This window comes from Haliotis asinina, chromosome 1 (assembly GCF_037392515.1).
Source record: "Haliotis asinina isolate JCU_RB_2024 chromosome 1, JCU_Hal_asi_v2, whole genome shotgun sequence".
Classification (NCBI taxonomy): domain Eukaryota; kingdom Metazoa; phylum Mollusca; class Gastropoda; order Lepetellida; family Haliotidae; genus Haliotis; species Haliotis asinina.
The window spans coordinates 50,349,710-50,374,878 of record NC_090280.1 but is presented as its reverse complement, the minus strand read 5'-3'; the positions used below and the strand labels follow the sequence as shown (position 1 = coordinate 50,374,878).

Here is a 25,169-nt window from a genome sequence, read left to right as displayed (position 1 = left end):
TAAAGATGCTGACATCCATAAATGATCCCGTGGATCACTCCTGAATGCCATCCGAAGACATACTACTGTATAATTGACTTATAAGCGAACGGTGTGTGAAGAACTGCATCTGAAATGGGTTCTATTAGTGACGCGTCAAGACTGGAAATGTCCACCCCCTGTCTACTCTGTACCGTTTGTAACTGTGGTCCAACAAGATAGCAGTGGTATGATTGTACATCCGTACAATTGTGTTGTACGTTGTACTCATCGGATCCGTGATTTAGGAGTGTGAACACCACTGGGTATTCCTACAATCTACAACAGTAGAGGGCAGTAGGAGACAATCTGCACGTTTGGGGTATTATGTGAGTGAGTAAGTCAATAAGTGAATGAGTAATTTATAGTCAAAAACACAACTGTCATCGAAGGACAGTAAAACCGACTAGAAGGTGATAATATCAAGAAATAAAACTATACACACACAGACACACACACACACACACACACACACACACACACATATATATATATATATATATATATATGGGTTTTGAAAGAGAGACAGAGAGAGAGAGAGAGAGAAAGAGAGAGTTCAAATTAGGACAATACAATGTCATAAGGAGCTGAGGATCGCATGCAATGGGCAGCCTCACACAGCCTGTCCACCCGATCCAGTGTAATGGTTTCTTCCCCCGTTGTATTCAATTGTGAGTATGATAACGGGGAATACCGGGGACAGGATCCAAAATCAACTGTCCACATATTTTTGTCCTGGAGAAGACAGGACAAGTCAGTCCTGTTCAGAGGAAAATGATACAGGCGGTAAACTTTCGCCCAAGACAAAGCTAAAGATGACTTTTTAAATAGCATTACAAATTCTAAAAGAAATTAAGGAAAACGATGTTTATGTTAAAAAATGATAGAAGTTTATTATTTAAGTTTGATCTCCCTTTTGGACAAGATATCTCTGGTGTGATGCGGCATCTGAGTCCATCTTCCTGGCCTATATATGGCGTCGTAGAGTATTTGCATCTGATCATTTACAGTTCTGACAGACAATGTGTGTCGATATATGGAGTGCTGGGAAGACACATCTGTAGATTTAAGATTGTTTATTGTCAGAAGTGATCATTATAGTCGATAGTGTACGGTTCATTGTTCACACTTACTTTCCGAAAATACTTGATGTATTTATCTTGTTGATTATCTAGGTTGTGTCCTAATTCCACAGTTTTCGTTTGTGAATGTACCAGTGTGTGAACGTCTACTATTTCAGCTGGCAGAGGGTGTGGACGTCTACTATTTCTACTGGCAGACGTTGTTGAAGTCTACTATTTCTGCTGGCAGATGATATGAATCTAAACTCACTTTAACCTTCTCTGTTGTTTGGCAACCTGTCTGTTCAAAATGAAGCTAAACTCAGCACAATTGTTGAGAAACCACGCAAAATTATTGGCACTGAATGAAAAACATCTATCAGCCTTATTTAGGAGGAGAAAATCATCAAAAAGTCCAGAAAATTGTAAACGACAGCTCTCACAGTATCTTTTATGACTTTGAATTTATTCCATGAGGGCGTCGTGTGCGCCTGCCGATAGCGAGAACAAACAGGTTCCGTCACTCCTTTGTACCAGCCGGTATTCATTATTTTAAGAACACTTAATGTTCAGTGTTTATAATCATCACCTTACCATCATGTATACCATTTTACACCACCACTTGGTTTAGTGCACTTATCTATTTATTTGTTTAGTACTATAACAGTAATTTCTGAAATGTGTTATCTTGGGTTTTTTTTTTGGTCTATTGTGTTTTACGATGTAACCAAAAGTTTCTTCGGGATAATAAAACATTATCTTATGTCAGCCTCTCTTATCTTAGAGTGTCTGAACATGTACTAGTCCTCCTGGCAGACTGTGTGAACGTGTACTAGTTCGCTTGCAGCGTATGTGAACGTGTATTAGACTCCCTGGCAGGGTGTGTGAACGTGCACTAGTCCTGATGGCAGAGAGTATAAACATATACTAGTCCTGATGGTAAAGTGTGTGGACGTGCACTAGTCCTGCTGGCAGAGAGTGTAAACATGTACTAGTCCGGACGGTAAAGTGTGTGGACGTGCACTAGTCCCGATGGTAAAGTGTGTAGACGTGCACTAGTCCTGACGGTAAAGTATGTGGACGTGCATTAGTCCTGGTTGTAAAGTGTGTGGATGCACTGGTCCTGGTGGCAGAGAGTGTAAACATGTACTAGTCCTGATGGTACAGTGTGTTGACGTGCACTAGTCCTGACGGTAAAGTGTGTGGACGTGCACTAGTCCTGATTGTAAAGTGTGTGGACGAGCACTAGTCCTGATTGTAAAGTTTGTGGATCCACTAGTCCTGGTGGCAGAGAGTGTAAACATGTACTAGTCCTGACGGTAAAGTGTGTGGACGTGCACTAGTCCTGACGGTAAAGTGTGTGGACGTGCACTAGTCCTGAGGGTAAAGTATGTGGGCGTGCACTAGTCCTGATGGTACAGTGTGTGGACGTGCACTAGTCCTGACGGTAAAGTGTGTGGACGTGCACTAGTCCTGGTGGCAGAGAGTGTAAACACGTACTAGTCCTGGTGGTAAAGTGTGTGGAGATGCACTAGTCCTGTTGGTTGAGTGTGTGGACGTGCACTAAACCTGCTGGCAGAGAGCGTAAACATGTACTAGTCCTGGTGGTAAAGTGTGTGGAGGTGCACTAGTCCTGATGGTTAAGTGTGTGGACGTGCACTAGTCCTGACGGTAAAGTGTGTGGACGTGCACTAGTCCTGATAGCAGAGTGGCTGGGCGTGCACTAGACCTGATGGTAAAGTGTGTGGACGTGCATTAGTCCTGCTGGCAGAGTGTGTGGATGCACTAGTCCTGGTGGCAGAGAGTGTAAACATGTACTAGTCCTGATGGTAAAGTGTGTGGACGTGCACTAGTCCTGAAGGTAAAGTGTGTGGACGTGCACTAGTCCTGGTGGTTGAGTGTGTGGACGTGCACTAGTCCTGTGATTATTTGGATTTATTTGTACCGTTGAGTATGGTTTGTGCCGCTTCTAGCATTATTACAGCAACATCACGGCGGAGGACACCAGAACTGGGCTCCAAACACTGTGCTCAAGTGAACAATTGAACAATGAGAGTGCAATGTGTCCACCCGTCAGTAAGGAATATACAGTTTCAGCAAGCAATTCTTATAGATCGATAACTATTATATTTTCTATACAGGTAGTAAACAGCTGATTTCGTTGTTTATGAGGTGTCTTCAACTGACAGCTGCTAAATGATGGCACTACAACATTATTGGTATATGAAGTGTTGTCATCTGACTGAGGGCTCTTGCAAGATATGTTGGTTGTCATCCATCGATTAACAGCCGATTTAGCGTCAAAAGCTCTCTTAGCGCTAAGGGTGTATTAACTCCTGATATAATCATACAACTGCCGTAACTGTATATTTTCAGGAAGCTATCGTAACACTAACGATATCTCAGCTATCGGCGACTCCATGTTAGTTTAGATTCACGTATGCTTCAAGGGAATTCCATTGCGTCATAGGAATATCCCCTCTAATTGTAACTTCAATGAAGAAAGAGTTCGGATGAAAACTTTCGACAATGTCGCAATATTTCCAAACTTGCGACAGTTTTACGAGAGCTTTGAAAATATGTCTTATCTTATGTCTGAGACTCTCGTAACTTTTGGTGTAAGTTCTTGCAATCAGTCGGAGCTAAGATCGCTGTAAAAATCTGGGTGCAGGTCGACCTTGAGTAACAGGTCCTAGACAGAATACAGGACAGAATACATACACAGGACATTATCCGTTGATGTGAAGTGGCCTGATAAAAACAGAGTGGTGTTCACATTGTCACTCGGTCAACAGAAGTGGTCGGGTATAGAGCCAGGTGACACAGAAGACGTCCTTTGTCATCTCGAGATGTAGCACAATTGGCAGGTCCGGCTTGCTGTTCAAGGTCAAGGTCACAGGAATTTGACGTCATGGGCAATGGGCGTGGACGTGTGATCTTTTTGTTGCGAGGGGCGATAACTCTCCTTTTGAAATGATATACGTGACGGTCCAACGTCTCGCTTCCGGTCTGGTTCCTGACTCAAAGTTCGCTGCGACAGCTTGCTACATGTAAAGACAGAACCCAGCAAACGCGTTGCCGTGGTCACCTTCATTGAAAAAATGATCGTTTACGACGAAAAGCCATTAACTGACACATGTTTTGCTTTGATGTTTAGTTTAGAAATGCATTGCTGGTTTAATTTCCAAATGCAGTACGAATTGACACGATAGAAGATATCAGGGAAAACGCCATGAAAAGTTGTTAGATTGTCAAGGGGTTTCCTACGACAGAACACGAGACAGTCTCGGGCGTCGTAGCATCTGTGAAATAATGAAATTTCTTTTTTTTATACGTTATCAGCCCTTAACTTGTTCCCAACAGTAATTCTTTAACTATTGCCACATTAAAATCTTACAAATAGTTCCTATAATACCACATATCTCAACGTTAAAGAAAATCGGAGATACACCTCCAGCGAGAGAGTATTCCCTGGAAGTTCTGTATCGAGAATTTGTGATTACTACACATCCCTGACAATTGAAGAAATTCCGTATAGAATGCAACAGTTAGTTAGAAGCATAAATATTAAATTTTGAGCAGCAGTTCCTCACTAATCTGAGTATATTTTGGTTTTAAATTCTGACACTACTGTATATTTTTATGTATACTTATACAAGTGCCATACATCTATTATCCAAGCAGTTAGCCCTTCGCATCAGAAACACCAGTCACCATACATTGAAGGTATTTACCCCTTGTAAAATATGTCCACCAGTCAGTGTTGTGCGTCCTGTTATATATGTGAATTTACTGATTCATTTCTTATAAAAGTTTAACACCACTTAAAGCTCTTAATATATTTACAGAGATTTCTCACAACGAACAGCATATATTTCTGACCACCCAAGAGGGTGTGAATCATAAAATGACATTTCATAAGTTTCCTGTTTTGGTAACACTAAATTGACAAAATATTTCTCATGACAGACTATGTATTATGTAACTTTAACTATCTAACTTTCTGATTTTCATACTACTGTTCTAAAAGAAAACTTTAGGTTATGTCTGCTTGTTAGGAATGAACACAGAAAATATGTTTATTATTAAATATATGTTTTAGATGATATAGATTTGAATTTAACTCCACAATTATTAAATGAAGACATGTTGGTGGATTTATTTATATTATAAAACATAACAGTACAATGTTCAATGACTGAATAAAGTCATGCATGTGTAATGTAATATTAAAGTATACATGCACCAGCATACAAAGAATCAGATAGATTTACAACATTGTACAGAGCAAATACAATGTAAAGTGGGAAAGGATATTGACTTTATTGATATATTTGTGTTAGAATTTGAAAAAGCAATATAATGCAACAAAACATAAAGAGCGAGGTCCAAAAAATGAAATAAAAGCTTTTTCATGACTATTATAATAATCTGATCATTGTGAAGACAAGATGAAAGTAGACACTGCAGGAAAATGTAAGCCATTCGATGCTAACAACATTTAACAGTGCCATTTATTATATTAGACATTGAAATTTATTATCAATACGAATATATGTATTGTTTAGTTGTGTCTTGAAAAATAACATTTGGAAAGTACCCTTGAGTATGTACTTAACATATTAGTAGTTTTGCATAGTATATTTAATAAATTAATATTTCTATATTATTTTCTTTATCAAAACTTAAGAAAAACGTCTTAATTTATACACTTAATTGAGGATACTTAAAATGCAGTCATTGTAGAAATGTGCAATATTTTTGTTTATTGTTTATCTATACAGTGAATTAATGTTTCATGCATCACAAACCGTTACAGACATAAAAACATGTACAGTAGGGATTGTAGTTATGCCCAATTTATCGCTTTTGAAAGTTGGCTACATGTAGGCGATAACTGCCATAATTCGTCCGTTACTGTTATTTTACAATTACTTCACCATCCTGTCTCCCTTTCCTCTGTACCTGCGAAATATCTGTGTTGTCAGAAATCTCAATCCCATCATGAAGGACCCAATGAAATTTACATAACAAGACTTTTAGTGTTTCACATTTCGTGCATCTCATCTACACCTCACCTTAGTGACTTCCATGAATACAGCGATATCGGCCGTAATGCTAAGACAATTTGATTACATATACAATAAAAATACACTGCAGTTTTAAATGTGTGATACTGAGACATCTAGTGCCAGACGTAAATAACCAATTGCAAAACGTCAACAAAACGACAAAACATGACCTGAAAACGATCAGCTGATTCAAACCCCCTCGCTTCGAACTGCCATTTCGCGATTCATACTTGCAATGTAAGCAGTCATGCCTATCCCAGGTGTGTCATAAAATCATAGAATAAATATTTCAGGACATAACACTTGATATATAATCGTAAAAGAGAAAAGATATGCTGTCCATGCAACAGCGTGAACGTTCCCAGTGACGGTGAAGGCTATACTGGTTAACTGTCTCTAAGTGTAGTAGTAACATGGATGGTGCACTTCGCGCATACGACATGTACTGTCAGTTTATGGTTGGACCGTCCGGATCAGCGCACCTAGCGGATTAGTAACGGGAAGATAAATTCAAAACGATCGCCCATTTCTTTTGTCCATATTAATGACCAAGCTAGCGTTTGGTGCATCATGCACCATGCACTATCTTTGGGCAAGTATCGTTTGATATTTGACTAATCGATCTTTAGGTGTACCTCTCCTATATGTAAAGATTTTGCCCATTAGAGTAACTCTGAACTGACATCCAAGGCGGGTTGTTTGTTTCCTGACTCATCCTCTGAACACAAGGCAACAGATGACAATGCCCGTCCACGCCCTGTCATGCTTGACAGTTTTCGTGAGGAGACGATAGCAAGTGTATCTTGGTCCGGAAGGAGTGCAGATGTCCATCCCACAAAGCATGTCAACGATCGATATTCTCTAGTACAAAATCTTGATGTTTTGGAACAAACCTTCCATCGACAATGGAATACAATACCCCAAATTCAATGCAATTTCTTCTTTTTTCGATTACCTTGGGATTTTCAGTTACCTGGTACATCAGGTTTTCTTAAGAAGCTCAAAGTTCTCGTTGATTTAATTATTTACTTGCCTTGTAAACTTTGCTTTTCTTTGAAGTTGCCGAGGAGAAATTCCGATTTATGTGTATAAATAGAACATAGACATTTATAAACACGTGAGCGTGGTTTTTAACTGACAGTGCAACAGTTCGGCACTTTTCTTCGACCATTAAAACTCCACAAAACACCACTTGTCTCGAACAAGTGTTCAGTGAATATAAATACATACTTCCCTTGGTTTGTCTCATGGATGATAGGCGATGTATGACAATACACTGGTGAACCATTATCCCTGCCTTGGTTGTATCAATGGGTGATAGGCAATGTGTGACAATACACGAATCAACCTATATCCCTACCTTGGTTGTATCAAGAGTGATAGACAATGTGTGACAATACTCTGGTGAACTGATAAGCGTTTCTCGGTTGTCTTTCCTTCACATATTCCTTCACAACATCATCTGGACATTGACAAAGGAGTGTCAGATGCGTATGTAAAATCTTCTCAAAGTCAAGATTTGCCTACTTTCTGTTGGATATGTCAACACCATTTTCCCAGTCAATCACCCTTGTCAGAGTGATGTAGAGATGAGTGAGTGAGTTTAGTTTTACGCCGCTTTTAACAATATTCCAGCGATATCACGGCGGGGGACACCAGAAAATGGGCTTCGCACATTGTACCCATGTGGGGAATCGAACCCGGGTCTTCGGCGTGACGAGCGAACGCTTTAACCACTAGGCTACCCCATCGCCCCGATGTTGAGATGAAGGGGAATATATGATGATGACATGTAAAATAACCTTTGTCCATCCGGGTTGTCATGCATTGTCAACACATTCGTATTTTAAGTCACATTGCATTTCAAATCAATGGGACGAGTCCTCAGTGCCATTTTTCGATATCTCTCAGCTGAATATCATATCCTGGATGAAGATGTATAAACATGCTTGATGAAGCACCGAAATGACACTGTGTCATTAGCACTGTATACAGTCAAGGCTGATGTACAAGAACTTTTATGTGGTACTTACTGTTTGAATCTGTGAACAGTGTGCAGAACGTGGGTGCTGATGTAGAAATTGTGGGTAGAATATGGCTGTGCAAAGATGTACAGGACATACATATTTAGTATGGAAACTAGCAACCAACTGTAACCTGCAGTATCACGTTTTAACTTAGTAATTTATAAACTATGAAGTTAGAAACGGCTTCTGGATTCTGGATTGGGCATTTGAATCCCAAATCTGAATATGTTTTTTAGATTCGGGATTCGACAAGATAAAGAATCTGAAAGCAAATATTAAGATTCGGGATTCAGATTCAAATGCCGAAACCCGAATGTGAAGAAAACTCAAATTTTAGGTTCAAATATGGGAAACTGTACTTCAATTGTTTAATTTCTTACGGTACCCAGGCTCATAAAGAGGACCTACTGCATTAGAAGGGAGATGAAATAATGTATATTGACATTGTTCGTCTTTCTTCGATTGTAGAGGAAAGTTGGCGTTTGCAAGCAGGGTAGACCTTCAGGACCGTTGCCTATATCCAAAGGTGCACGGCATCGTGAGCACACAGCATGGTTACAAGGACACCGAAGTTCCAAATTCCAAATGTGTACGGGAAGTGCGCTCAAACATATGTACTTACGTACTTACGTACTTACGTACACACCTACCTACCTACATGCCTGCCTGCACGCACTCAAGCACATACACACACACACACAAAACACACACACACACACACAGCACGAAAATACATACATACAGAAACACACCGATTCGAACACCCAATCCCCAATCTCGAATCCGTTTCTAAATTCATGTTGCTACGTGAATTTTAATTTTACCGCTCTTAACAAAATTAAGCACGTGTAATGGCTGCTGGAGGTTTGAAAAACGGCCTCCAGATTGTGTGGGTCATCACCGTGTACAGTATTTATGACCTAGTTACATGACCTTATCCCCTGCGAAGTTATCCCTCCAAGCTATGAAGACACAATCCACAGAATCGTCGACAGTTTACTGTGCATTCCTTCACTATCACGTTTGATGGGGACATAATCCGTCACTGTGTGTTCGGAGACTTCCAGTCAGGACACAGGACGGGAGATGTTTGACTTTGTATCAACGGGACCACTAGGTCACGTCCACAGAGGTCTGGAATTCTGGGTCATGTTTAATTTCTGTTGATTGCAGACACAGTGGTAAACAAAATGCTCTGCTCCTAGGCTTTTACACAATGCGAAACATATGGTCAGCTCACATATTGTCGCTGTAAAATGACGAAATTCTGCTCATTATTAGTTTTCTAACATTAGCCTCCCAAAATAGATAGTCCACCCACATATCAGGATAATCAAAGTCTATCCTAGTACCAGGGTCAAAAATAGACTTCCACATTTTGGGTGATGGATAATATCATACCATGATGATAAACTTTAGATCTCATACAAGAATGATAAGTATTTTATTTCATAGCAGGATAAACATTTGTCTACCTCATACCCGAACAATAACCATTCCACCCCTATATGCAGATAATAAATAGTCTACTCCGTTTCCGGATAATTATCAGTCTGCCCATACCCGTATAATGAATAGTTTACGACATACCTGGTTAATAATACCGGATAGTAATCAGTCCATCTCCACTTACAGTTGTGCACGGTCCATACTGATACAATTATAAACAATTGACATATCTTTGTGGAACTTTAGGAATGAAAGATTTTATTCAATGGATCTACTGTTTGATAAGGATAATCTAAGCTTTGTATGTTTCGTTGTTTTGCTCGTAGCAACAGCTATTTTACGGACTGAAATTCCGTCTTTCTGAGGACCAGTATTACATTTGACCTCTGACGGCTTAAACAGTTCAAGGTCAGACGATCGCTGAGTGTAAGGTCGTTTAACTGATTTCGACTCCCCCTTTGTCGTGTCCTTATCACAGTCGGGCTTGCGGGTCCTAGCAAAGTTGTCATAAGCATCGCCATCAACAATTTTCATTTCAAATTTGTTTATCCATTGTTTATTAGGTCCGGAATTAGAAACACTTGTCGGGATTGTGTGACTGAAGGTGGAGCCCTCTAAAGCCATCCGGTTGAGGTCGTGGTATCGGGAGTTGTCGTGACGGTTGAGAATGTCGGCAAGTGTCCGACGAGTGTCCGTGGAGCAGTGAGTCGTGTGGCCAATATTGTCAGAGTTAACGTCCACCAGTGAACTACTGTCCCCATCACTGATATTCGATGGCGGCCTGCCTGGTGTTTCCTGACGGATGTCCAACTCGGAGGACGTCTTCTTCACTGCACCACAAGCCTCATTCTGACCTGACATGCGAGGAAGCCTCTCTGTGATGAAGCCTGAGCTATGATGTCGGCCTTTTCGCTTTTCTCTCGAACACAATCTCAGTGATTTGGTCAATGGAATGTTTATTTTCTTTCCGAAAACCCCCACCTCGCCCTTCAGTGATGGTATTGCATCCTTAGTTTGTAAGTTAGTTCGGGTTCGGGTCAATTGTCGCATTAGTGAACCGTCCGTGAATGTTCCACTCATGAAACTATCTAGAAAATTAACGTCTCCTTGACTTTCAATTTCAGATGACCTCAAACGGAAGGGAATGTTGGGGAGGGCATCACCTTGACCTTTCACCCCACGGTGTTGTTTCTGAAATGACCACAGGGTCTCTCGGTGTCTCTGACCTTCATCGCGGGGGGTATCGATGACGCACGAGCTGACCGTGGTCACTGCTGGACGTATAGAGGAGACTCTCGGTACAGCAGTAGGGGTGATGTTAGGGAAATGATAGGTTTTCACCCCATCCATCGCCTTCATACCTCGTGACACTCACAGAGCTGACTGATACACTGCACGGTGGCAATCATCTGCAAAAGACACATGATTTGAAGAATGCAAGATTCGAAAGATTTTAGAATCTTGTAACAGATAGATCTAAAGAACATTAAGTTTACTGGTAGTGAACATTTGAGTAATTGATTTCGTTGGTGTCTGCATGCTAAAACACTTAATTATACTTTTCATAGACAAGTTCGTCTTAGCACTGTACACGTATCCAAAATGGCATCAATAGAAAATACACATTGTGATAGGATCTCTGAGATTTCAGATGATAGAACGATTCAAACAACACTGAATGGAACATCACACTAAATATCAGAACACAATACATGTCATGCAACAATTATTGTCATGCAACACAGTAGACATTTCACAACACTATGTTCCAAGCAATACATTCTGTAGAGATTTTGAACCATGGTAGACATAATGGCAAACAGATCACAGTGCAGGAGAGCAGGCTACTAACTTTCATATGGCATCGAGCACCTCACACGTCCAATCTTTCCCTGTGTCGTTATTTCAATCGCTACACAGATGTTTCGTGAATGACGTCAATGTTTCTCACCGCCTCCTTTGCTGACGGGTTTAACCTGGCTTAATGCCTTAAATCCTTAATGACCCCAAGCTCCCATAATATCCAGGCATGGCTACACTTAAGTACACTGATTTGCCTCAATAGTGGAGGGCTGAGCTCTCCTGGTTACACGCAGGTGTGTAACACCTTGCTGGCGTTAGATACGCTGCTACTGGTTTGTGAAGGACTGTCCACGTCGGAGATGTGTGTTGGACATCGTCTCATGCCATCGTTGACTTTCCACTGGCTAGTGTTACAGGTCAATGACTGACCTACGTACCATCCTAGTGGGTCTGGATAGTGGATCGTTAGATGTTTTACTTTAACACTAATCCTTAGACGGGGCAAAGCAGTAGAGCGAAACAGCGTTAACAATCACAGTTGTGGTGAGTCTGCAACATCCTTTAAACACCCAAACTACGTCATACATGGACGTAACACACGTGTCACAAACACGCGTTACACACAGACGTAATACATCGGCATAACACACAGACGTAACACATAGACCTCACACACACACACGTAACACATAGACCTCACACACACACACGTAACACATAGACCTCACACACACACACGTAACACATAGACCTCACACACACATGTAACACATAGACCTCACTCACACACGTAACACATAGACCTCACACACACACGTAACACATAGACCTCACACACACACGTAACACATAGACCTCACACACACACACGTAACACATAGACCTCACACATAGACGTAACACATAGACCTCACACACACACGTAACACATAGACCTCACACATAGACGTAACACATAGACCTCACACACACGTAACACATAGACCTCACACACACGCGTAACACATAGACCTCACACACACACACACGTAACACATAGACCTCACACATAGACGTAACACATAGACCTCACACACACACGTAACACATAGACCTCACACATAGACGTAACACATAGACCTCACACACACGCGTAACACATAGACCTCACACACACACACGTAGCACATAGACCTCACACATAGACGAAACACATAGACCTCACACACACACGTAACACATAGACCTCACACACACACACGTAACACATAGACCTCACACACACACACGTAACACATAGACCTCACACACACACGTAACACATAGACCTCACACACACACGTAACACATAGACCTCACACACACACGTAACACATAGACCTCACACATAGACGTAACACATAGACCTCACACACACACACGTAACACATAGACCTCACACATAGACGAAACACGTAGCACAAATGTCACACATAGACGTCACACATTGACGTAACACACAGGTCACAAACACGCGTAACACACAGACGAAACACATAGACGTAACACACAGACGTCCCACATAGACCTCACACATAGACGTAACATACAGACGTAACAAAAATGTCACATGTAGACGCAACGCATAGACGAAACACATAGACGTAGCACAAATGCCATACATAGACGTCACACATTCACGTAAAACATAGACGTGACACAAATGTCACGCTGTGACATCACGCAGAGGACACGTGAAAAGTCAGGAATGTGGCACGATGACGTACCACACAAAGGTCAAGTACAGAAGACAAACACACGGTACGTGAATGCGATGGAGATGGTATATAGCGGCGATACGTGTAAGCTGGAGATCACCTGGACAGATACTGTAAACGTATTTATATATCGCGCAGGCTTTATTTTCGAGCATTTCGCGCATAACATTTTGCGACGAAAGATTTTACACAGCGAGTAAACCTTTCGTTCGTGAACTAAACACATGCTTGCTTGCCACTAAGTTGTTGCCATAACATATCAAGTTTGAGGACCGGAATCTATGGGTATCTTAAAATGGCAAATCAAACTTACTAGTAACTATAGCTGTAATGGATTTCCCATATCGTGCAGCGAAAATAATTAATGAGCCCATTCCTATAGCAGAATTACGAATTATAGCGAAATCAGTAATTTGTGTTGTAGTCACCGTTGAAATTGGTCACGTGTTCTATTTGACCAATCATAGAGAGAGATGGTTGGGTACAAAACGGATTACCATAAAACAACTCGGAGAGAAATAATACAGTGGCATTTTATTTATTCATTAAAATTTTATAGAAGTTCAATAGTACTCGTAATTGATAGTCAATTAACTCATCAGCACATTCTCCACAGCCCGGCTTGTTTGGATCTGGAAGTCCGGGTGTATTGGGGGTAGGTGCTTTCCTTAGTCACATTCGCAATGCCGTCATCAAATCGTCAGAACTCGGAACATAACACTGATGTGTTTTTCGGCGCTTTATATAATATACCATCACAATGTGTCACTTCCTAATAATTCTTAATACTTCCGTGAGTAACCGTATTGCTGTATATATCAGACAGGCAGGGAGGGACCTCCTGTGATTTAGCAATTCATGCAGCATGTCAGGTTAAGACACTCTGATTGTTTTTATTGCTCTTAGTGACGGCGAAACAGACAGCTGGCAGCAATTAATGAATAATTAACCGCGCGATGTAGTCTAAACTGTCAACTCCGCGAAATTTGCACTAAGCGAATATAAGTACGTTTACAGTGTGTGGTGCTGCTGCAGTTGGATGACAAGGAGTTAACGGAACATGTTCCAATCTGGTCCAAATCCATTCGACAACCTGGAAGGTTAACTGCCATTCTAATCAACGGCGTAGGCTCGTGTGTAAAACCATACGTACCGTGTTTGCACATACGTACGTATCTAGTTTCTTCCATGCAATCAAAGCTAACTAGTGTATATTGCTCATACGTCAATGACGAACGAATAGTAGCTGTTGATTTACGTCATTTCCCTGTTTTGCCTAGGCCTCGTCTTGACATCCATACCAACCTGACCGTCCACTGTCTCGCCAGCGCCCCCTCCAAATGTTAAAGTGTTTGGCAAATGGTAATTTAAGCTGTATACATTGGCTATATTGTCAGAACCAGATCAAATATCTCTCTTCCGATCTAGATATCTTTCGTAAACATGTTGCTCTTGATCTCCAGGTCGGCCGAAATTGATTGTATTGTGTTTGTAATGGTCAAGCGTCCATAGGCAATGTCAGTGATTGACAGTGTACGATTAAAGACAAATCTTAATGTCGTTGCCGGGTGGGCTTTATGTTAGTTGTAATGCATGGCGAGGTCGCAATATCCATCATCTATATGTGCTCACATACTCACAGGCAGGAACCGGATAACTGTTTTTCTGGTGCTGAGAATGGTGGGCTGACAGAGGCAGGGTGGACTGACAGAGCCTGGGTGGACTGAAAGTGGCCTGGTGGAGTGATAGAGACGGGGTGGGCTGAGAGAGGCGGGGTAGGCTGACAGAAGTGGGGTGGTCTGACAGAGACGGGCTGGGCTGAGAGAGGCTGGGTGAGCTGACACCCTAATATTCCCCGAATGTCTTACCCTAATATTCATTATTTTTCACCTGAAGATTCTCCCTCATATATCTCCTTTAGATTTTCTCCATATCTCTCCCCAGCATTCTCCATATGTCTCACTCTAAGATTCACCCTCATGTCTCACCCTAACATTCTCCCTTTATCATGCTAGGATTCATCCTCATGTTTCACCTTAATATTCTTCTTATATTCTCCCCATGTTTCACCCTAAGATTCTCTCCATGTCTCACCTTGATATTCTCCCTCATGTCACGCCCTAATATTTTCCTCATGTCTCACTCATTAGACATTCGACCCATGTTTCACACCAATATTCTCCACTTCTCACCCTAACATTCTCCTCATATCTCATGCTAAGATTCTCCTCAGTTTTAATTGTTTTTGTTTCATGCATATCTCACATAATGACTCTCCTCCCTGTTTCTCCTATAAATCTTTCTCATGGCTCACCCGATGAATCTCCCTGATGTTTCACTCTATGATTCTATCAGGTGTCACTCGGATTCATTAATACCCATTGTCACGAGTATAAATTATTCAATCTCCACTAGTTATATAGACGAAGCGTGGCCTGCTCAATGACACGCTGACTATGACCCCGTGTATATATACCCTATAATGAGAGAGACTGTTCATATCTCCACTCAGTACAATAGGCAACACTGTGAAGGATCAACACGGTCGTACCATGGTTGCATCTGGAGGCGTGTCTCTACATTCGCTGGGCCGAGATGAATTAAATATTAAGTCTTTTGACCTGAGATTCTGGGTCAGGTATGTTCAACAGTTGACTGTATAGAAACAAGCATTTCAGACTTTACACCGTGAATATCAAACATCAAATCAAGCCGGGCCAAATGACAACGTGTCTGGGATATGATGAGAGAACTGCAATAACAGATTTCATATACTATACTATAAGTTTTTATAGTTAAGTATCTTAACCATATAGTGCCAAGCATAAACATCGCATGTCCTATATATCTGGTATATCATGTTAATCTACATGAGCTTCAAACCACGTATCACATATCTATGTCTCAATATATTTACTAGACAATACTACGTATCACATGTCTATGTTTCAGTATACTAACTACATCATACCACGTATCACATGTCTATGTTTCAGTATACTAACTACATCATACCACGTATCACATGTCTATGTCCCAGTATACTAACTACATCATACCACGTATCACATGTCTATGTCCCAGTATACTAACTACATCATACCACGTATCACATGTCTATGACCCAGTATATTAACTACATCATACCACGTATCACATGTCTATGTCCCAGTATACTAACTACATCATACCACGTATCACATGTCTATGTCCCAATATATTAACTCTATCATACCACGTATCACATGTCTATGTTTCAGTATACTAACTACATCATACCACGTATCACATGTCTATGACCCAGTATATTAACTTTATCATACCACGTATCACATGTCTATGACCCAATATATTAACTCTATCATACCACGTATCACATGTCTATGACCCAGTATATTAACTTTATCATACCACGTATCACATGTCTATGTCCCAGTATACTAACTTTATCATACCACGTATCACATGTCTATGGCCCAAACCATTAACTTTATCATACCATGTATCACATGTCTATGGCCCAAACCATTAACTTTATCATACCACGTATCACATGTCTATGAAACAGTATATTAACTACATCATACCACGTATCACATGTCTATGGCCCAAACCATTAACTTTATCATACCACGTATCACATGTCTATGAAACAGTATATTAACTACATCATACCACGTATCACATGTCTATGATCCAGTATATTACCTTTATCATACCACGTATCACGTGTCTGTGAAACAGTATATGCACTACATTATACCACGTATCACGTGTCTATGACCCACTATATTAACTACATCATACCACGTATCACATGTCTATAACCCAGTATATTAACTACATCACATCATGTATCACATGTCTATGTTTCAGTATATTAACTTTATCATAACACATGACTATGACCCAGTATATTAACTTTATCATACCACGTATCACATGTCTATGTTTCAGTGTATTAACTACGCCATACCACGTATCACATGTCTTACCACGTATCACGTGTCTATGACCCAGCATATTAACTTTATCATACCACGTATCACATGTCTATGACCCAGTATATTAACTTTTTCATACCAGGTATCACATGTCTATGTTTCAGTATATTAACTACATCATACCACGTATCACGTGTCTATGTCCCAATATATTAACTTTATCATACCATGTATCACATGTCTATGACCCAGTATATTAACTACATCATACCACGTATCACGTGTCTATGTCCCAATATATTAACTCTATCATACCACGTATCACATGTCTATGACCCAGTATATTAACTTTATCATACCACGTATCACATGTCTAAGACCCAGTATATAAACTACATCATACCACGTATCACATGTCTATGTTTCAGTATACTAACTACATCATACCACGTATCACATGTCTATGTCCCAGTATACTAACTTTATCATACCACGTATCACATGTCTATGGCCCAAACCATTAACTTTATCATACCATGTATCACATGTCTATGGCCCAAACCATTAACTTTATCATACCACGTATCACATGTCTATGAAGCAGTATATTAACTACATCATACCACGTATCACATGTCTATGGCCCAAACCATTAACTTTATCATACCACGTATCACATGTCTATGAAACAGTATATTAACTACATCATACCACGTATCACATGTCTATGATCCAGTATATTACCTTTATCATACCACGTATCACGTGTCTGTGAAACAGTATATGCACTACATTATACCACGTATCACGTGTCTATGACCCACTATATTAACTACATCATACCACGTATCACATGTCTATGACCCAGTATATTAACTACATCACATCATGTATCACATGTCTATGTTTCAGTATATTAACTTTATCATAACACATGTCTATGACCCAGTATATTAACTTTATCATACCACGTATCACATGTCTATGTTTCAGTGTATTAACTACGCCATACCACGTATCACATGTCTTACCACGTATCACGTGTCTATGACCCAGCATATTAACTTTATCATACCACGTATCACATGTCTATGACCCAGTATATTAACTTTTTCATACCAGGTATCACATGTCTATGTTTCAGTATATTAACTACATCATACCACGTATCACGTGTCTATGTCCCAATATATTAACTTTATCATACCATGTATCACATGTCTATGACCCAGTATATTAACTACATCATACCACGTATCACGTGTCTATGTCCCAATATATTAACTCTATCATACCACGTATCACATGTCTATGACCCAGTATATTAACTTTATCATACCACGTATCACATGTCTAAGACCCAGTATATAAACTACATCATACCACGTATCACATGTCTATGTTTCAGTATACTAACTACATCATACCACGTATCACATGTCTATGACCCAGTATATTAACTACATCATACCACGTATCACGTGTCAATGGTTCAGTATATTAATAACATAAGCCCCTCTCCAGGTGTGTTGCCCATATTATCCCAAGAATCCGTGTATGTTTCCAAGTACATTAATTTTATAACACCAAACATCACATGTCTATGTCCAGGCATACTAATCATAGGTCGCCACATGTTACAATGTGTATTTAAGTATAGTTCCTCAATCAGAAATACAGGTAGATACATATCGGCGTTTTGAAAATGTGCCACTGACGCCTTGCTCTTGACGCACGCACTGTCGGGTTTAATACGTACCAGATAAACGTCAAGATGGTGCTATTAATCACACGGACGTCAAGAGATACAAGGTACAAACACGGACGTCATGGGGTACAAACATAGATGTCAAGGGGCATAAACACGGGCGTCAAGGGGTTGCAAACACGGACGTCAAGGGGTACAAACACGACCAGGCCTGGTAAACTCTCCAGCATTAAACTCTCTCGTGAACGAGTGAACAAAATACACATCCTATGATTTTCCGTTACAGTAGAAATTCTCTGTGATAACATGAAAGTGATTGTTCATAACAACCGGGACGTAGCTCGTAGATCTATGAAAATGGCACGTGTACGTGTAAATTAACTGTCCCGTAATACTGATGCATCACTATGTTAGGTGACGCACAGAGACAGTAATACCTTCAAAAGGGAACCCTGTCATACACCACCCCGTGGTATTAAGTATTCCTTACCTTGCACATGTGTACATCCCCCCAGGGTTCCCTCAAACTGATGGCTGCTTACAAACAGCGTTACCCGGATACGCTGTTGCCGGAAGGTGGCCGGCCAACAGAAGACCTGGATACCACACAGCAGTCTACCTCGAACCAATCACCTGGAACACATCCAGCATACACGTCACACGGCGGCCGACTCTTTATAGATCTGAGTATTTCAGCTCTCAATCCGTGGATAGGGGCATAACTTGGTACCGAGCTTAACGCCAAGGTTGACCTGACGGATAACATGAAGCAATCGCTGCTTGATTTCTGGCATATTCAGTTTCTTTGTCAAGCGTGACGTATCTTCTAGTTATTAACGTAACTTCAAGCTATCTTGAAGGACAAGTAATATTGAAATATCAGTTTGATATTAATGTTAACATACAAATACAATAAATACAACTGCAACGGCCCAGTTACCTCGGCGCGTTGCTCTCCATACACCACTGATCAATACTTGTAATTACGCCGTCATTGAGAAGGCAAACAAACGTTATGGAAACAACTGAAATGTGTGAGTACAACATCGACCGGTGGCGAGGGACGCCGTTTAAGTCGTCAGCGTGCAGTAAGAGAAAGGAGATCATGTGCCTCCTTGCCAGACATAGCAGCCACGAATCTCCGGAGACTGTCCTCTTCCATATGCCTGTACCATATGGAGAGTTGCTGTCATCCCTTCCACGTCAGAGTGAAGTGGCTGCAGCCCTGATGCTCTTTTGGACCCCAAACAAACCGTAGCGACAAAGAAAACATGACAGCTTTGGCAGCAAGTAGTCTGTGATACACGGCGACAAGTGTCCCCGATACAGGAAGATAAGTGTCTCCGATACACGAAGATATGATCAAACGATATACGAAGAGAAATGTATCTGATGCTCGGAGACATGTGTCTCTGATAGCCGGAGACATGTGTCCCCGATACACGGGATAAGTGTCCGGATACAAGTAGATAAATGTCTGTGATACACTGAGATAAATGTCTCTGGTGTACGCCATAGTTATTCCCGATCCTCGGAGATAATTGGCCCTGACGTACGATAATACGTGTCCGCAATACACGAAATAATTGTCCTCGGAGATATGCGTCCAAGATACACGGATACGTGTCAAAGATGTACGGAGATAAGTGTCCCCGATACACCGTGATACCTGTCCCTTATACACGGGAGATATACAGACTATTACAGCTCACACTTGATGCAGAAAACTAACACACACACCCTCCCCACGTAGCTACATTACCTTACCTATGCCTTGGAATTGTACGTCAAAACTGAATCCTGATTCCAGTAAGCGTAGTTGATGTCGGTGATGATTACGATGGCGTTGGAGACACAACAGCAGCCACAGCCATCATCAAGCCAGACTTACATCTTAAATCTCTTCAACATTTGTAACTCCGTAAGATCGCTGGAAGCAGTTAACGTTCCATCTACCTTCCAGTTCCGAGGCCCATGTGGAACAAGGTCTTCCAGTATATTGTCTACTGTTTGAGCAGGCGTTGGGTAATAGACTATCGATTAGCACCAGGTACAATATCAATACCGTAGGTTGACTGTGAGGCTCGTCTAATGAACACCTGTGTAGATGGAGCACAAGATATGATTCACTGATCACGAACAGTCTTTTGACACGAACACCGAAATACACATCATACGTGGGTTACAATAGCGAGGAGCTAGATACGCCTCTGTTTGCACGCCACAGACTGTACTGATGATCGTTAGTGGCTATATTTGAACTGTTTAAGGTGAGAGATCCCGTATGGAAGGCTTGAGTTTGGTTAGTGTATATCGGTGGCCGAGATGAATACCCGACAGACAAGACAGGCGGCATTGACAACAGAATATAATCCACCTCCTCAATTACATGAGCGTTCATTGTGTCCTTCTTGTGTTAAGTGAGATATTGTATTGTAACCTTGTCCTATGGGTTGTCCTTGGTTGTAGTTCAGCAAATTTGCTATTATGTCGTGACAGATTTCATAGAGACTATGCGCAAAAGAACCCATGTAGTTCATCGAACCTTTCTCATCGATATTTTACATGTACGGATATTATGACTGAGATAAACCTCCACCCGATTCCTCTCATTAACCGGTTTCTTCATAGACCTTAAGTAAATGTGGGCAAACGTAGGGTTAACTTGGACTGAAGACAGGAGTAGCCTACTGCCGGTCCACTGTCGGAGTTTGGCCAAGCCCCTTGCCCGTGTTTCTGCACGTGCTACGACAGAGGGTGAGTATCGCCTCTGCAACGCGAGTCCCCGTCACTCATCAAACATCAGTAAACTGTGCTCTCAGATCGAAACTTGGAAAATCTGTCTTGTCTGTTATTGATGAACAAATTTGATGCCTCCTGTATTGTCAACTGTTCCATGATAGCAAATTGCTGGTATGCAAAATGCTAAAATATCACCGAGGGCTGTTGCAAGAGATATCGATGCTGGTTGTCATCCAGAGAAAAATGATCTGTTAAGGGCCCTGAGCGATCACTTCGACAAAGGGTGACAACTCCCACGGTGAAGGCGCTTCATCTCACATGGCGGCAAACTTGACCATGTTACGATCATCATTCTGAAGAGGATCATCCTAGACAAGGCTGTTGTATACTACCTTTTTGATAATAGTAACATATTGATAGAAGAAGGGGGTGTTGCGAGACTCTGAGTTCACTTCCTGCTTGTTACTGGTAACATATTGATATTAAGAGTTGTTGCGATACTCTATGTATACTTCCTGTCTGTTAATGGTAACAGGTTGATAGTAGGTGTTGCGGTCCTCAATGTATACTGCCTTTTTGTTAATAGTAACATATTGATAGTAGGAGGTGTTGCGAGACTCTGTGTACACTTCCTGCTTGTTAATAGTAACATATATTGATATTAAGAGTTGTTGCGATACTCAATGTACACTTCCTGTTTGTTTATAGTAAAATATTGATATTAAGAGTTGTTGTGATACTCAATGTACACTTCCTGTTTGTTTATAGTAATATATTGATAGAAGGAGGTGTTGCGAGACTCTGTGTATACTTCCTGTTTGTTACTGGTAACATATTGATAGTAGGAGGTGTTGCGAGACTCTGTGTACATTTCCTGCTTGTAATTAGTAACATATTGATATTAAGAGTTGTTGCGATACTCTATGTATACTGCGTTTTTGTTAATAGTAACATATTGACAGTAGGTGTTGCGAGACACTGTGTACACTTCCTGTTTGTTTATAGTGATATATTGATATTAAGAGGTGTTGCTATACTCAATGTATACTGCCCTTTTGTTAATAGTAACATATTGATAGAAGGAGGTGTTGCGATACTCAGTGTATACTGCTGTTAGTTAATGGTAACCTCTTGCTAGAAGGAGGTTCTGTGATACTCTGTGAGTACTTCCCGTTTGTTAATAGTAGCAAATTGATATTAAACGTTGTTGCGATACTCAATGCATACTTCCTGTGAGTTAATGATAACATATTGATAGTAAGAGGTGTTGCGATACTCAGTGTATACGTCCTGTTAGTTAATGGTAACATATTGATAGTAGGAGCTGTTGCGATACTCAGTGTATACGTCCTGTTAGTTAATGGTAACATATTGATAGTAGGAGGTGTTGGGATACTCAGTGTATACGTCCTGTTAGTTAATGGTAACATATTGATAGTAGGAGGTGTTGCGATACTCAGTGTATACGTCCTGTTAGTTAATGGTAACATATTGATAGTAGGAGGTGTTGCGATACTCAGTGTCTACGTCCTGTTAGTTAATAGTAACCTATTGATAGAAGGAGGTGTTGCGATACTCAGTTTCTACGTCCTGTTAGTTAATGGTAACCTATTGATAGAAGGAGGTGTTGCGATACTCAATGCATACTTCCTGTGAGTTAATGGTAACATATTGATAGAAGGAGGTGTTGCGATACTCAGTGTATACGTCCTGTTAGTTAATGGTAACATATTGATAGTAGGAGGTGTTGCGATACTCAGTGTATACGTCCTGTTAGTTAATAGTAACCTATTGATAGTAGGAGGTGTTGGGATACTCAGTGTATACGTCCTGTTAGTTAATGGTAACATATTGATAGTAGGAGGTGTTGCGATACTCAGTGTATACGTCCTGTTAGTTAATAGTAACCTATTGATAGTAGGAGGTGTTGGGATACTCAGTGTATACGTCCTGTTAGTTAATGGTAACATATTGATAGTAGGAGGTGTTGCGATACTCAGTGTATACGTCCTGTTAGTTAATGGTAACATATTGATAGTAGGAGGTGTTGCGATACTCAATGCATACTTCCTGTGAGTTAATGATAACCTATTGATAGAAGGAGGTGTTGCGATACTCAGTGTATACGTCCTGTTAGTTAATAGTAACCTATTGACAGAAGGAGGTGCTGTGATACTCTGTGATAGTAGGGTACTCTATGAATGCTCACTGCCTTCTGAAGAGGATCAGCCGTGTATGCGTGTAACTATTTCCGACTTTAATCAATGCTTAGTTAACTAGCTATCGAGGTCCATGAAACATGTAATATTTAATAGTAATCAACAACTTGGCTAAGGTGTCATAGCGACTGCAAATACGCGTGTAAGGTGATGAGATGCCTTGCAAGTCGTCTCGGTGCTGGTGGAGAGTGCAAGGAGGCACGCATAGTGGAGCGTGCATTGCAAACAGACCTTTGTTGCATTGTGAACTTTTCATATCGATTAGGAAATGATGTAGTAATGTTATCTCTCCTACTCAGAGACCGAACATCGTTCTCTGGTTTTTAAGTCCCTGTGTCCCTGTGTTTTGTAACACTGTTAAGCTTGGGGTAAAATCGTTTGTTTCTGTCATCTCTGCAAATATTGCCATATAAGGACGACCATGACGCTGGTGTCCTCTGTGTGAGACTTTTAACCTTCTACAGAGCATCATGACCATTTCATCTCTATGACGGGAAATAAATAGTATATGCATTGCTGTATTCGTATAATACAGAGTCACGTAATGTGGCTAGCGGAAATATGTGTCTGATGTAACCAGACATCACGTTATCACTGGGACGTTATAACATGCTGGTTGTTATAACTCTTGCTGCCAGCATGTGTCCAAGTGTCAGTGGACGCCGTGAATTACCGGGTGGATTGATACGGTTAATGGTCTGGATGACGGTTGGCATTACATGGCACAGTGTTGCAGTTGGGATCCTTGCAAATATCGGACACGCCATGGAGGGGGCTACTACTACAAAGGTATCACTCACTGTCACATCAAACAGTGCATGTGTTGCCTGTTTGTTTGTGCCATCATTACAGATCAGTGCGCCTTTCCTCAAAGCGACCGCAGCCCTATGTAACTCCCATGCTTACATGCATATACTTAGATGGCTTTGAGCAACGGGGCTCAGGCCTTGAGTCATGCGTACACAGGTCAACATGGTCATCGGCCTTCTTGCTTACAGACATAGTTGTGGTAACTATGTGATTGATGACTACATGGATCAAACCTTGCATTGCCAATAGATATTTACTCAAAGATAATATATACAACAAGTATAAAAATACAGACACTTGGTACATACAAAATTCACATTTTGAAAGTGTCCATCAGTGTAGACATTCCGATAATCCAGGAATACAAACATGCCTGCCAGGTCGACCAACTCCCACAAATACTGACACGCAAGTCCATTGACGAAGGATGTGGGTGAATCAGTTAGAAAGTTGAAATCAGAAACGAACAAAGAAGTCCAGCTGTGGAGATTTGAAAAAAGTGTCAGAGTGTAAACTGAAATGCGTCATTAATCCTGCAATGAGGTATGTCGATACATGTACAAGGGCGTCTGCAGGTCGA

General features: G+C 40.9%; 1 protein-coding gene across 1 annotated transcript; it reads right to left on the bottom strand.

Moving 5' to 3' along the window:
* Positions 1-9,876: 9,876 nt before the first annotated feature.
* Positions 9,877-19,367, bottom strand: LOC137279997 (uncharacterized). Its single transcript, XM_067811853.1, has 2 exons — positions 19,309-19,367; positions 9,877-11,036 (listed from the first exon to the last, which is right to left on the bottom strand). Exon 2 carries the CDS (start codon positions 10,984-10,986, stop codon positions 9,886-9,888), a length of 1,101 nt encoding a protein of 366 aa, XP_067667954.1. The 5' UTR covers positions 10,987-11,036; positions 19,309-19,367; the 3' UTR covers positions 9,877-9,885.
* Positions 19,368-25,169: the final 5,802 nt, after the last annotated feature.